The sequence below is a fragment of the Watersipora subatra genome, chromosome 10, assembly GCF_963576615.1.
Source record: "Watersipora subatra chromosome 10, tzWatSuba1.1, whole genome shotgun sequence".
NCBI classification, from domain to species: Eukaryota; Metazoa; Bryozoa; class Gymnolaemata; order Cheilostomatida; family Watersiporidae; genus Watersipora; species Watersipora subatra.
Window position 1 is genome coordinate 5418236 of NC_088717.1, and position 17075 is coordinate 5435310.

The window sequence follows — 17075 nt, forward strand, 5'->3', positions numbered from 1 at the left end:
GCCATGAGTAAAAAGATATGTTATCTAATGCTTAGATAGTTTTGTCTGCGGTTATTGACTTCATATATGCAACTTCATAGAACCTCTGTAATAGTCTATAACAACTAGTATGTATTCTCCTGAAGGGAGTGGTTCAAGGAAATTGGCTGAAATTTTTTGCCTCGTCACTATTGGTAACGGAGTGGAACGCAGCAGTTCAGGATTTAAACCTCGCCCTGTGATCTTGCAACCATTACACGATTTGCAATGCTTTTCAGCTTCAGCCTTCATACCAGGTCACCAAACTTTAGTTCTGAGATTTTGCTTAGTTCGTACTATACCCAGGTGACCTTCATGAGCAAGACATATGACTTGATTTCTCAGAGTTTTCGGAATTACGTTTCTATCCCTTCTCAAAATTACCCGTCCCACAATGCACAATTCGTCTTTTAAGGTTTTATAAAGGGGAGAACCTTTAAAACCATGCCAATTTCCGAGTTCAAGGCATTCTATCACCTTTGTTAATTCACTGGAATAATTGGTGACTCGATCAATCGGCTTAGCAGTTGAAGCATGGGGGGTGAAATCAATCACCAACCTACGGACTGCCAAGTCTTCTAATTGTGTCCTAGTGAGAGTTTTACTAGGATCTACAGTCATTAACCTAGATAAGGGTCAGCAATATTGTTTCTTACCCTAACATAAATGACATTGAAGTCAAAAGGTTGTAACCTTAGTACCCACCTTTCATTACGAGAGCTGGGTTTTGATTTCTTACTATAAATACTGAGGAGAAGTTGGTAGTCAGTAACCAAATCGAAATTTAACCTCAGCAAATAACATTGAAACCTTTCGCAGGCCCACTCTAACCGTAGACCCTCTTTTTCGTTGTGGCTATATTGACGTTCAACATCAGTGAGCGATCAACTAACAAAGCTAATAATTCTAACGTCCCCGTCTTGAACCTGTACCAAAACTACCCCTAAACCCACAGGCCCTGCGTCAGCTATAATCTTTGTTTTTGCTTTAACATCAAAGAACCCCATGATCTGCTAAAGCCTTTTCGAGAAGATTGAACCCTTGGATCTGGTCAACCCCGTAATCAAACGGAACGTTTCTACAAGTAAGCCTTCTGAGAGGTTCACTGATTTTGGCTAGGTTGGGAATGAATTTCCCACAGTAATTAACAAAGCCCATAAAATGTCTAACTTCTGAGATGTCCCTTGGAGGTGTGACACTATAGATATCTCTAACTTTACTTTTACCCAGGGCCACCCCATTACTGGAGAGTTTATGGCCTAGAAATTCCATCTCGCTCACACCGAACTTACACTTCTCTTTATTGAGAATGAGTCCCCAATTTGACAGACGTTTGAAAACATTGTTTAGCCTCATCCTTTTAGGTCATCCTTTTTTACACTGTCAGATCCCATCAGCACAAGTAAATTTGACACCCTTTCATTCTCAGTCGTTTTACCGCATTGTTCAGCTATTTTATTGCGAACTGTTACGTGAGTGTCTTCCAGCTAGCCAATAATTTGCTACTTTCTTTGAAGTCTAAATTCTGCACAAATCTGTCATCTTTTGAGTCTGCCATATTTTATTGTATAAATAAACTAGTTGCTAATACTGGCTCCAACAAATCGAGAAACAAAATATGGCACTATTATATGATAGTATGCAACGTAAACATGGGCTCCAACAAGCCACCAAAACCGTATTAATACAAGTATACAAAATGTCAATGTGATTCCAACAAACCGCTATAGTTACAATGTAATGTTAACAAATATTAAAGTTTCTGCAAATTCAGTATACTCACACTACAGTTTATGTTGCCAAAAGGTTCCTTCAAACCAACAAACCGCTGTAGCTTTGATGTTCTGATCAGTGTTCTATACAGTGCAATTCCAATTAAAATTGATAGTACTATGTAACTTCTAACAGCTCTTTATTCAACAGTATGGCGTGTGGTTCGTATTTTCTGACACCATGTAAGATATGCCTATAACTACCTTAGTAAATATATATATTGGTCCGGAGGACGCTTCTAGTCAGCATGAGCACTAGCATAAGAGAGCGAGACTATCGTCATTCACGAGAGGCTCCACTTCAAATTGGCGACATCCGTTATATTACAACCGGTAGGCAAGAGGTGCAAAACACATGCTATCTGCTCTTGTTCTACCGTGTTACGACCTAAGCTATCAGCTGGATACCTAAATAGAAACTCAGCTGGATTTTGCTTACACTTGCAAATTGCAAGTGTGAGATGAGATGAAATGCTGCAAGTTGCAACATTTCATCTCATAGTTAAAACCTAACAGTTTGGTAGCCCACCTCTGCAGCCTTTCGGCAGCCATAATTGGAATACCTCCATTAAGCTCAGAAATGACACTTACAATAATGGCCAACTGATTAACTTAATCAACTTAAACTTCCTCCTAAACAAGAAATTGTAAAATCTTTCCAACTGTGGACAGCCTTGTTCTGTTTTGGATAAAACCCTACTGGCCAACTAATTGATCTACTTTGGCCATTGTCACATTTATGAGCTAACACTGCAGCTACCCCCTCTTGACGCATTATGTGTAAGAGGTATAGACTTAGTGGGATCAAGAGTCAAAATTCAGTTATACCTGAGTAATAAATAAAATCCAGTATAAGAGTAGTGGAGCACCCAGTGTCCACTTTCATTTACAATGCTCCATTTACTAGGCAAGCTACTGTCATGACACCATTTTGTTTGTTACTGGTTTTAGCAAATACAGTAGATGCTCCTATGGCGTAAACAATCTGTTCCAAGAACGTTTACATTATAGAGAGTTTGCGTTATAAGAACAGTAAAATGTAAATAGTCCAATCCAGGAGTCAGGAACCTTTTTGACTGAGAGACCCAAATGCCCACATTTTTCAAAATTTAATTTTAGGAGAGCCATATTTTGAATCTCAAAAACATAAAGTGGAAAAGGAAAGCCAACAAATTTTGTATGTCTGAGCAATTTCAGAGTATAAAAAAACTGGATTTATTTTGAACATCAATGTTATAGCAAAGATATTATGAAAAGTACTCTTTACTACTAATGCGACTTTTGATGCTGCATGCTTTTGCTGATAGCTTTTTAGTCTGGTTGATACGAGGTGAGATTCAGCTTCATGCAAGCATTTAGGCTTGCATCTATTAAATGTGACTGCAGGTTTGTCTTAATTTTTTTCATGTGTGAAAATGACTGCTCGCATGCCGAGCCAAACATGGTTAAAACAGCATGTGTCGCATGCTGCGTGTTCCACGTTTTGACAATCAATTGGTCTGCGCGTGGAAGTTTTTCATGTCTGTCCACTTGTGTGTACTTGCCAGCTCTGCTTTCTCTCATGCAAGTGTTTCTAACTCTTCATTCAGTGACTTGAACTTACTCACTTACATGTCTGAGGCCTTGACGTCTGCAGAGTCAAAATCTCAAGTCGAAGTGTCACTTTATATTTGACCGTTTCATTGACGCAATTTTATTATTGCATATTAATCACACTGCAGAACCCGCTCTCTCCACAGAGGCAAATTCTTCTGTTCATTCTTGCTGAAATATTCAATGCTCCTTTTCTTTTCCAGCCGTCTTTGGATTTGAAGGGTTTACCTTTTGATCTAAAAAATGTCTTGTGTGGCCTCAAAATTTGTATTGGTATTAGGTAAACTAAAACTTTGGCCTTTGGTAAATGAGTACTTTGGCCTTGCCAAGTATTGCTCCAACCCTGTTCAATAGTTTAACCACACCCATCTTAGAGTGGTAGTGTCAGCTGCAGCTCCCGATGCTTGCTTCTGTTTGTTACGCTGTCTAACATAGGTATCTCTTAGATTTTTAAATCTCTTTGCATCATCTCCATTTAAGCAACGAACTTAGTGTAAACATGAAAGACAATAGGCTCTAGAGTAAACATTGGTATATGTGGTGACCAGTAATAGCAGTGGCAGTAGATTACATATTCAATCAATGCAGGAAAAAAAAGCATTAGGCAAGTAGGATATCATAATGCAATAGTAGTACTAAAACTGTGTACTGAATTCGCGATGCAATTGTTATTGTACATACATGTATTTATATTATAATTATAAAAAAAACAAATACGGTACACAGTTTTGATTAATGAAGTGATGTTATTAGTGATGTTGTGATAGTTATATAGTGATGTTATTTGCATTAATTTGAATTTAAATACATTAATTATTATTATGATTTATTTACTTACTAGCTACCTTTAACTCTTTTGCTATTTCTTGCCAGTTATTCCTCTTGATATCTTCTCTTTTATAATTTTGGTGTTTTTGATTATAGAGGCATGGCCTCTATCTTAAGGCTGGTTCACACTATATCGCCGTATCTCGGCTTTGATATCACAATACTTCGATGATTGTCGATGATGACAATGTTCACACTAACACAAACCCATCAGCGTTTGTATCAGGGAACAGTCATTGTCATTAGGATAGGATAGTTATGAAGTGCAACTTGAGTAAATGATGGAACATTTTGTGATGTCCCATCATTTACACATGTTGCGCTTTATTGCTCTGGAACTACTATTTTGAAAGCAGTAAATTCTATACCATCTATAAGCCAAGAAAATACTGCATCAATTAATTCAAAGAATTTTATAATAGGATCAAATGTGCATGTGTAGTGGCATTAATAACTCTGAATGTCAAAGTACTATTTATGGGCATGCCCATATATTATGTTTATTAGCTATATATTTAGTTATGATGATAAGGAGAATTTTGGGGCAGAGTTGATGACAATTAGAATGGTGTGTGTGGGTTGGATGGTGTCGAAGGATGCTGGTAGGTGTAAACTGTCTGTGGTGGTGGTGGCATATTCTGCTGTCCAAGTAATTCAGAATATCTTGTCGGCATATATTGCTGAAACCTCTGTTGGTTTTCAACTGAGAGCTTGTTCATGTTTTGGAACATCGACTTAAAAAACTGGAATTGCCACACTCATCATCGTCATCCTGCTCTAGACTCCCTATCCTTGATATCAGCTCTTTGGTTAGTAGGCCATCGGTGTCATTCTAATTATAGCAAATAAAGAATAATTTCTGACTATTTCTCAAAGCACAATTCTGACAGCCAATCTAATCGATCATGGAAAAACCTAAACTTTCTACTATGGCATGGCGTAATTTTACCTTAGCTGTTTTAGGTTTTCGAAACTTCGTCAGAGGTCGATGCACAAGTCCCAATGCCGGGAACTGTCACTTCTAAAACATTACTATACCACATAAAATCCCAATCATTCTACCATGCACAAAGATAACATTGCGAATATAAGATTTTTTCAATATTTCAACAATAAAAACTGCTCCCATATTCATACTTTTTACATACCTATGACGTCCTCGGTGGATGGGGAGGTAGAACAAAAAGGTGTTACTATTAGAAGGTTGGTATGATTTTCATCAGTAGTGGTTGTGCTAGATTTTTCTTCGATGTCAAGCCTTCTTTTTGTATGTGCAGGTTGTTGTAAGTTGTTCGACGTTCCATACTTTGTCTGTATAAATGGAGCCAGCCATCGCATATGCTCGGGTTCAGAAATAAATGTTACAGAATCTCTGCTAGAGCCTGATGTCGGTTTATTTTTATTTAAATATCGGCTCAATTTGGTCCGCAGCGTTTTATATTTGGTAATAGCTACTTGCAATTCCAATCACGTCTTTCGCGCAATCTCCATCCACGCATTACCCTTTTTATTTTTTTTATTACATTATTTATTGTGATAATCGACATTCATGACAAAAAAGCATGTTTTTCAAGACGGACCACACACTAATCTAGATATGAAGCTAAAATATAATATGAAGGATAGAACATAAGCAATTGAATGTGAAAAGTATATTGTGCTGTTTCCGTGACTAGTAGCAAAAAAAACGAACATAAAACAAATACAATATTTGATGAGCATTTACAAGCGGTTACTGTATTACCAGGTATAATAGTAGTAATATCATATGATTTGTCCAAAAGAACATGGTATTAGTGTTGTTGTTGGATGGCATACAGAGAGTTGGGTTATGCAAATTGGCAAAAAAGATGAAGTTTAAGGTTAGTTTTAAAAGAGGTGAGGGTCAGGGTTCGTAATTTTCTGGGAAGAGAGTTGAAGTTTCTTAAAATGTTTAGGTTTAATTGGTTGTGATGTGAGGAGTTGGGAAGCTTATGCCGATTTCTGGTTGTATGTGGATTTATTAAGTGTTCAAAAGCACCAGAAAGTTAAGTTGGGCAAAGGTTATTCTTTATTAAAAAACCAGAGAGGCAGGTAAAGTAGATTGAGAGGGCTGGCAGAGGTAGTATGGTTGTCTTGTTTATAATTAAATGTGTTGATAGAGTTTTAGATTTCACTTGCCGGTTGGGTTTGAGACAGATGAGTCGGAGAGCTCTCTTTTGGAGTAGATATAGTTGGTTAGTGTAGAGAGTTGGACTTTGTGAGTAATATAGGTGGATTCCGTATATGAGGTAAGGGTGGATGAAATTGAAGTAATACTGTTTTGAGGTGGTGAAGTCTAAGAGGTGCCTTAGGTTATAAAACAATCTAAGATTAGAAGAAACCTTGCTGGAGATGTGTGATATGTGGCTTTTCCACCTGAGAGAATCGTTGATTACGAAGCCTAACAACTTAGATTGGCTTTTTTTCTCCAAGAGATGGCCACCGATACTAATGTTGATTGGGTTGGTTTTGGGGGCATTGATAAGTAGGTAGTGAGACTTAGAGAAATTTAGTTCCATTTTGTTCATGAGAAACCATTGCTGAATGAGTAGCATGTCTTGGTCTAGTTGCTGCAGAAGTAGTTGCGGGTTGCGGGAAGAAATAAAGAAAGTGGTGTCATCTACATAGGCGTGGACTTTGCAATAGTGGGGCAAGGATAATAAGTCATTGATGTATATTTGAAAGAGGGTAGGCGCTAAAATTGATCCCTGAGGGACACCAGATGTAGTTGGCAGCATGTTTGATAGAACGTCTCTGGTTTTCACGCATTGGCGACGATTAGATAAGATAGATTAAAGGGTTTTCAGAAAGTTACCAGCTATTCCTATGTGTTCCAGTTTGCTCAGGAATGTCTGATGATTGACTACGTCAAAAGCTTTGCGAAAGTCTAGAAACAAAAATAAGAAAAGTTTGTCACATTTGACCTCATCAAGCCAAGTGGATTAAAGATGGTGCATAGCTGTGGTGCAGGAATGCAATCGTTCGAATCCTGATTGGGCTACGTTAATGATTTTGTTAGCACTCAGATGAGATTGAAGGGCAGACAAAATGTGCTTGTCATATATTTTAGAGAGGACGGGTAGCACCGCAATAGGTCGATAGTTTGACAAAGCATTAGGATCTCCACCCTTGTGCAGTGGTGTTACAATAGCTACTTTCCATTGCGAAGGAAAGATGCCTTCTGTAATGCATTTGTTGAGGATGTCGGTGATTAAATGAAAAATGAAGGGAAATGCTAACTGGAGGATGCGAACTGACAACTTGTCAAAACCGGTGGCTTTCAAAATCGGTCGGAGATTGTGGTATGTTCGGAATAGTTGAGGATAGCTGAGTGTTGCAAAGTGCATTCCATAGATGTTTAGTTTGTTTTGTGTCAAATTGAGATACAAGATTGGCAACATATTGTTTCTTCTTTTTCTGTATAAGGTTGGTGGTGAAATTTTTCTGATGTTTATATTCAGCCCAGCGTTGAGCTTTTTTAGAAAGTCCCGACATTGGATGCTTTGTTGGACGTCATGATCCAACCAAACTGGCAGTACTTTTGATTTAACGTATCTTGTCTTTAGTTTAAGACGACTATCAACTATTGACTGTAATTTTGTATTGAATTTATCCAGCATAAGCTCTGAAAAGTTGGCTTCATACACTTCCCTCCAGAAAGCAAAATTAATGTCTCTTTGGAATGATTGGGTCGCAAGGTTTTTTCAGTCATAGTATGTGATTTTGGTGCGGCGTTTTGTAGTTTGTGACGCGACCCTTAATTTGCGTCTTGCGTACACCATGTTATGATCACTTAAACCAATATCAATGATACCGTGTTGGTGGATGTTACTTGGATTTCTATCTATTAAATCTGAGCAGCCTCTATCCCACACAGCTTTGTAGCTTCTTACAATTTTCATAAATTCCTCGTCATTGATTTGCTGTTCCTGGTTGATATCAGCGCAGTCGGTTGCTTCCACATTTATTTGTCTTAAGTTCTTTCGGAAGATTCTCACTGCAGACTCACGTTTTAGCCAAATACTAGTCCTGCAGCAACTATCATAAACAAAAACCACGCTATCCGCGATCGCGAGCTGTCTTCACCGAAATGGTTCACATTGCACGGGCTGTCGTCGATGCTCCGTGAACTATCGGTAAAGTTAGACAGCTGCAAACTTTCCTGACGTGTCCGCAATGCTTCATCGATGCCATCTTCATGGTTTATATAATCGACAATGAATGCCAAAAGGGAAAGGCCGAGATACGGCGATATAGTGTGAACCGGCCTTTGTTATGGTGCGTTTACACTGGCCGATTTTGTAACCGATTTTGTCGTGCTCAGACAAATTTGATGAGTCGGTGTCGGTAGGTGTGAACAGAAAGATCGGTGTCAGCACCGATCTGAAAGTCGGTGTCGGTGAAACCCAGCAGTGCCCGGTTGCACCGACAAATCGGACGCTCATCAGCCAATCAGAAGCTAGGAGCCTCTGATTAAATGAGCCTAGGCTTTAATGAGAGGCCTAGGGCTAGGTTTATTAGCGCTCTTTATGATAGTTAACCAGCATGGCTACTAACGATGTGAACGCGAGAGTTCCAAAAAATCAAGTGAGTTCGTTAATAAAACAAATAGATACAGACTTGTTTATTGAGCAACTAGAATCGAGACGGTTTATTTGGAACCACCGGCTTCCAGAAGCCCACACGAAGGCTCAAGAATCCTATGTTTCGCTGGCCCAATCAATGAATTCAACTGGTAAGTTGCTGTAACTTTTATTTAAATTGATTAAAAGTGATTAGCCTGTTGTACGACTACTACTAATACTACTACTAGTTCTACTAATAGAACTACTGTAAAGGAATTCGCCAGTCTTCACTTGGCACGATCTAGATTATTTCAAACAGAAATAAATTGCGTGTGATAAAAGATTTACAGACAAAATATATGCAAGCATATAATTACAAGAAGTGTAAAGTATTGGCCCGGTGTCCACCACACTACTACCACTAATATACATTCACCATTCAATCTGCTTCATTATTAATTAATAATTACGAAAGAACTGTATGTACAGTTCTTTGTTCGGATTTTCATCATTCTTTCATTGCCTCATTCATTCACTGCTCGGTATTTTATTCATTCCTTGAATGATTATGCATTTAATAAAATTTGTTTATTCACTTTCCTCATAATGACGTTGTGTAGATGTGGCATGGACATAGCAACAATATCACCATGTGTTCTGTCAGGCTTTACATGGCTACTCACCAACTGTTATCACTGTCACTATATATTACATTCTGTTTATTTTACAGTACAACTAATGAAAGCAAAATATGCCAATATCAGGATATATTTTGTAAAGAAGTACAAAATGGTGCAGCAGAGCAGCCGCTCTGGCGCGGGAGCAGCTCAAGTATATACGCCTTCGTGGCCATACTATGAGCGCCTCTTATTTTTGAGTAGCACTGTAGATATACAGGAAACAGTATCTTCCATTGCACCACAGCCAGAGCCTGTAGTGGAGGATAACCTGCCGGTAAGTCTAGTATGTTCCTGTAATATTAATATATATGTGCTCAGCTTTCAGTGTGTCAAGGTTCTTGCGTGATTAATCGCTGATAATGAATCCATGCTTTGCTAAATCAATGTCTTTTCCTTTTAGGACTCTGATGATAATGATGATACGCTCTGTACAGCAAGTACCTCAGCACCACCATCTACCTCAGTGGGATCTGTTGCAGCTTCCACTATAGCTGGACGAAGTGGTCGGAAAAGATCAAAGCCTACTTCTGCTACCGCTGCTGTTGCTGAACAAATGACCTCCACATTCCGAGAGATGGTGGAGGAAAAGAAGAAGAAGGCCACTAATGAGTATTCACATTTCGGAGCAAGTGTTGCGACTCAGATCAACTTACTACCAACACCATTTCAGAGGTCAACTGCCATGGTACAAATCCAACAGCTCCTTCACAACATCGCTTTCAATATCACAGATATTCAACGATCACCCTACACCCAGCACCAATCCCAGTACAATCCTGTTCCAACCCAGTTCAATCATGGCCCAGCCCAATCATATGTAACTCAAATCCAATCACCCCTATTCAATCCTGGCCCAGCACAAACAACCCAAATCCAATCACCCCCATTCAATCCTGGCCCAGCCCCATCACATGCAACTCAAACCAAATCACTCCCATTCAATCACGACCCAGTCCAATCACCTGCAGCTCAAATTCAATCACCCCCATTCAATCCTGGCCCAACACAAACAACCCAAATTCAATCACCCCCATTCAATCCTGGCCCAACACAAACAACCCAAATCCAATCACCCCCATTCAATCCTGGCCCAGCCCCATCACATGCAACTCAAACCAAATCACTCCCATTCAATCACGACCCAGCCCAATCACCTGCAGCTCAAATTCAATCACCCCCATTCAATCCTGGCCCAACACAAACAACCCAAATCCAATCACCCCCATTCAATCCTGGCCCAACACAAACAACCCAAATCCAATCACCCCCATTCAATCATGGCCCAGCCCCATCACCCCAAAATCAAGAAATCCCTCGGTTCGATATTAGTCAAACTCAGTCACTTGCCCCTAAATCACTTTGTGTTCCTGAGACTCCCTAAAGATATCTGAATATGTATATATGTCTTAGTGGATATTAAAATAAAAATGAACATGTTCCTTGAACACATAACTATTATTATGTGTATATTATTATAACATTATACTACATGTACTATATAAGCCAAATATATCATAATCCTAAAGCTGTGCCACCATTCGTTCCTGCCAAGAGACAGCTCCTATAGTGTTAAAATAATGACAATATTCATCACGGACTCGGCTTGCTGCTGCAGTCGGCCTTAGAGCAATAGGGGCAAGTCCTGGCAGCTGTTCCCCATAATCTTGAGTCTCATCATTTTGAGTCTGAGGTGGTGCACCTCGTGGTGGTGTTCTCGATTTCCTCAGGATGTTGTGCAAGATGCAACAAGCCAAAACTAAAGTTTTTGTCTTTTCTGGCTCCAGATCAATCCTGCGCAGTAAAATTCGCCAAGTATTTGAAAGAATACCGAACGAATTTTCGATCAATTTTCTCAGTCTTGAGAGTCTGTAGTTGAATATCTGTAATAGATATATTTAATTATATAATAAATATATAATTATATTACAAATAGATATATTGTGATTATATATCACAAGACTATTCATATACACACCCTTCGCTCATGATTCAAAGTGCGTTTTGGATAAGGTCGCATAAGATTGGTTTGTAGCTGGAATGCCTCATCCGCCAAGATGACATGTGGTAGTGCCTGATTGGAATTGGGGGGACATCGATCAGCGGAAAAGTTTAGGGTGTTGCCTTCAATTCCCAGCTGCAAGGTGGATCTCCCAAATACACCACCATCTGAAGCTCTACCTTGTGCTCCAACATCAACATAAGTGAATCTGAAAACATAAATTTAACCACTTGAAATATTGCTCACCATACTCTTGAAGTATTAAACTATCAACATGCAATGTTTGGTTCTGGTGAGTTCAAGATGGATGGGTGGTCCAACCATGATTGTCATGCTTGAAAAAGTATCAAAAGATTGCACACACGCAGTAGTTAGTTTTATTGTTAGTTACACTCACGAATAATTGGCATCACACATAGCCATGAGTATTATTGACTCCTGTGTTTTATAATTGTGATATTCAGACCCTGCATGCCAAGGCTTCGTCATAACGATATGCTTCCCATCAAGAGCGCCTGCAACAAAAGGACACAGTTTGTATGTGTGTATGTGTGCGCATGGCTTGAATAATTTGGAATTTTCACAGAACCCACCCAATGCATTAGGAAAGTTCCAATTGTCCTCTAGTTGCCTGGAAATCTCAATCCATTCTTGCTCTGTGGTAGGTGTCCTGAGATAATCAGCGCACAAAGATGTGTAAATGGCGTGGCATGTTTCAGGTATGATTGTAGACAGGGAGGCGACAGATATACACCAATCATAATGGAGTTGTGTCATACTTGTCCCAGTCGCTAAATACCTCAGTGTCACCATCAGTCTTTGTTCAGCACTTATGCTGACTCGGAGTGCAGTGTTCTCCTTGGCTATAAGGGGTTCTACCTTCTTTAATATCATATCGAATTGCTTCCGTGTCATTCGGAAATAATTTCTAAATGTTCCAACACGATTTGATGGAAGTCCACTGTCATCATCATCATCGTTATCGTCATCATCATGTATCAGTAGTGGCACAGTGGATTAATAAGCACCATTATTTTGCCTTGAGCTTGTGATGGGGCCTGTCCATGTACGGTTCTTCCGCCTATCTGAATGGTTCTGCATAAAACACATGAGAAGATTGAGACCACTAAATGACGGAATAATATCATCATTAAACATACTCACACTCTGACCAACAACTTTGGTACCAGCCATCACCGAAAATTGACCTCAGTGAAGCTATTGAAAACCATTACATCTTACATCTTCTTCATAGAACGTACTAGAGCCGGTTGCGGCAAGCGGCACGCCTCATATGTTGAGCAGTTGTTAACACTAGATAATATTGTTATTTATTGCCATATTAGCAAATAATTGTTTATTGTTGATGTGATATACAGTTTTTAAATTCACGAACAGTCTTTGGTAAAAAGCTGTTGTGATAAACAGACGTTCTTGCATATATAGTAGGAGGATCGCCTTTTCCATTAGCAGTTATATTATAGTAGTGAGTGTAATAATATTATTTAAATAAATAGTAGTAGACTAGACTGGTACGTATGTTGATAGCAGTCGTGACACGCAAACGTACACTAAAAAGCTACTTGCGTACACACACAAAACAGTAACTAATAACTAGTACTACTACTACCAACAAACAACAACAAAATAAATATATCAAACAAACCTGTTCTTCCTCCTCCATCATACAGACTGTCAGAGCTGCTGCAGCCGATCCTGCCATCAACAAAATTTCATCGTCATCGGAAGACTCCATACGGCATACAGTAGTTGCTTCTAGCGGTAGTAGTAGTAGGAGCAGCAGTAGTAGTCTAGTACTGGTGTATAATTTGTCACATCAAGCGCGTTGATTTTTATTCGTACTCGTCTTCGCGTGGTCGGGTGAAGGTCAGAACGGCGAAGCGCTGTGATTGGCTGTTGCTACCGACAAAAATAGTTCGATCGTTGCTGTGTAAAGGGGGAGTCGGTGTCGGTACCCATGCGTGAAATGTCGGAGGTACCTGTCTGAGTCGGGGGTATTGGAGTCGGTGTCGGCCAGTGTAAACGCACCATTAGCGCAATTGGTTGCTCTTCCATATCTGATCACGCTACTATTATTAATTCATTAATCAATTTATTGTTATTAACACACCAGTGTTTGGGATGACCACGCTTGCAGTTTTCGTAGGCTATGACTTGGAACAGCCGATAGTGTGCAAGTGGTCGCACTCAAAATCAAACACCTTTGAACGCTCTGAAAACGCCACAATCTGTCATCTGCCGCGTTGTCGCATCGCTTCACTTTCGTATCACATTCGCTCTAGTGTGCGCGCACCTTAAGGCTAACTTTGGTACATGTGCTTTCGTTATGCAAATAGAAACTGCACTTTCACTGATTTGCCACTACGTTGTAAATTGTGAGGTATACGTTATAGGGGCATCAGCTGTGCAGTTCTCTAACATTACATTTGTGGTCGCTATCCTGATGTGGTACTACTTCTAATGCAAGATACACAAGGTTGAACTCGTCCCCTGTCTCCGTCTCTTGTCGTTCAGTTGGTCCTCCTATAACACCTCTTCTGTACTGTCCATCGTTTTTATGCTCTCCTTTTTAGCCATGTTCAATGGATATTTGAAGCACATAGGTTTTATATACCTTTTAATGACACAGATGACACTCGGTTTGTTTAAATGGGCATTTATTTGAATTGTGATTTCGTGCACACCTAAATTGTCCTTTATTGTTACTTTTAGGTGTGCTAGTGCTACGTACTTGAACTACAGTCTCTTTACTTCCTACCGCGTCACGTCTTCTCTCGTTAGCGTTACTTGTGGTACGATTAGCCTGGTTGAATGTCATCATTTGTTCCCTAGCAGCCTGATGTGCGCGGGCATCTGCTTTGGTTTGATTAAGTGTCAATTCTTCGTTTCTAAATAACTTTTCTCTCAAACGCTTATCAAAACTTCTATATCTATACACTAACTGGTCTCGTAAATGCTCATTGATAGTAGCTGGTGTAAAACCACATTGCTGTATTAAGCCCGTATTTCTAATCAGATTTGCATCAACAGCCTCCTCTGGCTCCTGCTTGGTCGATCGAATTTATAATGCTCTATCAATACGTTGGCTCACAGTTGGAAGTGGCCATAAAATCTAGCCAATATTTGGTCCAGTGTTTCAGTATGATCGTCAATTAAACCCAATTTGATATACATGGAAAGAAACTCAGTGCTACCTAAAATCAATAGAATGGCAATCTTTCTTGATCTCTGGTTTGCTGCATCAGGAACGCCAGTGGCTGTTAAGTATAGCTTCAATTGTTGCTTAAACATGCGCAAATTTTTTAACATTGATGGCTTTCCCATAGCACACATTAGTGTGAGGGCTTTAATGTTGATCTCTGCCATTTGCATAAATTAGGCACATCGCATCCTTATCGCAATTTGTTATAATTCATTGCAGCACCATAGCAAATTAATTCCCTAGGTCTGTCACTGAAATAATACGCATGTATACGACCCTGATTGTTTTTAGTGTGATATGAAAAAGATTGATAAAGAAAAAATTGATATGATGTGGCTTGAGACTGTGTTTGTTTGGCGAGGGGTGGTTGGAAAGGGATAGCTGGGATTGAGTAGGATGCGCTTGTTGTTAATGCGCTGGAAGTATGACATGCACAGATTTGGAATACTCTTACATTGGTAATGCAACAAAAGTTTTTGAGTTTTGAGCTTATATAAAGCCCGGTTTTTGGTGGTAGTTAATTAAATTTCTGCTGGCAATGGTAGTTGAGTCCAATGATTCACTGGCATGCATTCCCAATGTTTGTTTATTATTCATTCAATGATGCGTATAACTATCGCTAACTCAATCTAATTGGCTGCAAACCTTTTTACCAGTTCATTGGCCTTGGAGTCTTTATTACTTGCAGTTCCAGGTACATTCTTCTTTGCACTTTTAGAGATGTGGTGATAGTAAGGTTCGAGACGATTGATTTGTTTAATAGTTTATTTTTTTCATTTCATTTGTCTCCAAACTATCATGTACACTTTCCTAAAAATAAAAATGGTTGATAATTTTTGAGCTTTACAGTTTTTTGTTGTCTTATCATTAAGTTGATGTTATAGTAGTTCTGTAGCAAAAGCGAACTCAATTTAATGTTATTTTGCCACTGACAATTTAAACTGAATCTAGGTACTCAAGACGCTGATTGTGTACTTATTTAAAACTATAAAATGACCAATGTTGAGGGTTGGGATACCAGACAAGTGCCAAAAATTTAAAGCATACTTCCAATACTCATCGGCGAGCCCAAACAAAGCTTCCAACTTTTTAGGCCTGTCTTCCTGCTTCGAATAGTACTCTGGGTGAGTTGGGTGAAAAATTTAAAACTTACTCTAAATCTGCTCAATAATATCTGATATTATTGATACTAAACCCTTTAGATTTATTATGAAACCCATAATATTAGTCTGAAAGTCATACTAAACCCTTTAGGTTTAGTATGACATAAATGTCTAAGGGGGGCTATCAACATTATTACTTGTGTTTGAAGCCATTATGAAAAAGTGCATGAATAAAAAAACGTTTTGCTCTCTTTTAATGGCAATATGCGATTTACTGTGACAAGTGATTTCATTGGCTACTCAAGTTTAAAACCCATCTAAAATCAACTGCTGATCGGGCATAGCCTGATAAAATTTCTCTCACAAAATTTCTTCGGAACAATCAGTCTGAGGCTTTTTTGCTCTTTTTTTCACGAGGTAATTCTTTTGACACTGCGATATGTATCGGTTTACTTCTGCTTTATAATTATTACCCTGACTACAAACTGCTCTAACCCGTTACACCAGACAAGCATTCTGCCTCTCTACCTCGCCACTTGGTGCCCAATAAAGCTTCAACAAAATAGTCTACTTCTACAAATTCTGTCTGTGACTCTAGTTGGTCATGTTTAACAAGAGCATTTAAAGCCCCTACAACTTTTTAAGGTTTTTCTGATTCATAAAGATAAGTTTCTTGATTTTCCACTTTGCTTTTACAAATATTTTTTTCATGTTTAGCTCTATTCCATAATGTTCTACCTATAATGTTACAGTCACTGTTTGACCCTGTTATAAAAGACACATCGACCCTTCCAACATTCGAAACAACTTTTTTAGATTCCATTACTTTTGATTTGACTGCAAAATCATGACTATTTTCGGTTTTCTGCTAGCTGCTCTAAAACGTGCTTCTTTTTTTTAAATTGACTAGATTTTTATCTGCATTTTACAGCAAAGTGATCTGTACCTTTACAGTTTGAGCAAACTTTGCCTTTAGCAGGACAGGCTACATCAGGAAAAATGTGTCCTTTTTGAGCACATCGGAAACACTGCACATCAAGCTTATCCTTAGATATTTGTTTAATATGTGTCTCATGAGACCTAACTTGATTCCCATGAAACTGAAATGTATTTGTTCTCATCTCTCTTTGCTCATTTGCCTTTCAACAGCTTAATTGGTAGCAGTAGTTTAAAGCAACTTAGCTTAATTCAGATCACTACCTTTACCGAGTAACTTAGTTCGGAGCTTACCTGAGTGGTCTCATCAGTGATCTTAGTTCTGTTACCAAGCAGT

General features: G+C 38.9%; 3 protein-coding genes across 4 annotated transcripts in view; 2 read left to right on the plus strand and 1 right to left on the minus strand.

The window, feature by feature from the left end:
• LOC137406286 (uncharacterized) overlaps positions 1–17075 on the plus strand; it is an 87554-nt gene that overhangs the window by 52637 nt on the left and 17842 nt on the right. The window lies entirely within an intron of this gene.
• On the plus strand, positions 9587–10858 carry LOC137406690 (fibrous sheath CABYR-binding protein-like). The gene is made up of 2 exons (XM_068093305.1): positions 9587–9751; positions 9878–10858. The coding sequence occupies exons 1-2, from the start codon at positions 9587–9589 to the stop codon at positions 10856–10858; spliced, it is 1146 nt and encodes a 381-aa protein (XP_067949406.1).
• LOC137406691 (uncharacterized) lies at positions 10998–12370 on the minus strand. Its single transcript, XM_068093306.1, has 5 exons — positions 12276–12370; positions 12070–12146; positions 11874–11991; positions 11453–11684; positions 10998–11357 (listed from the first exon to the last, which is right to left on the minus strand). Exons 1-5 carry the CDS (start codon positions 12368–12370, stop codon positions 10998–11000), a joined length of 882 nt encoding a protein of 293 aa, XP_067949407.1.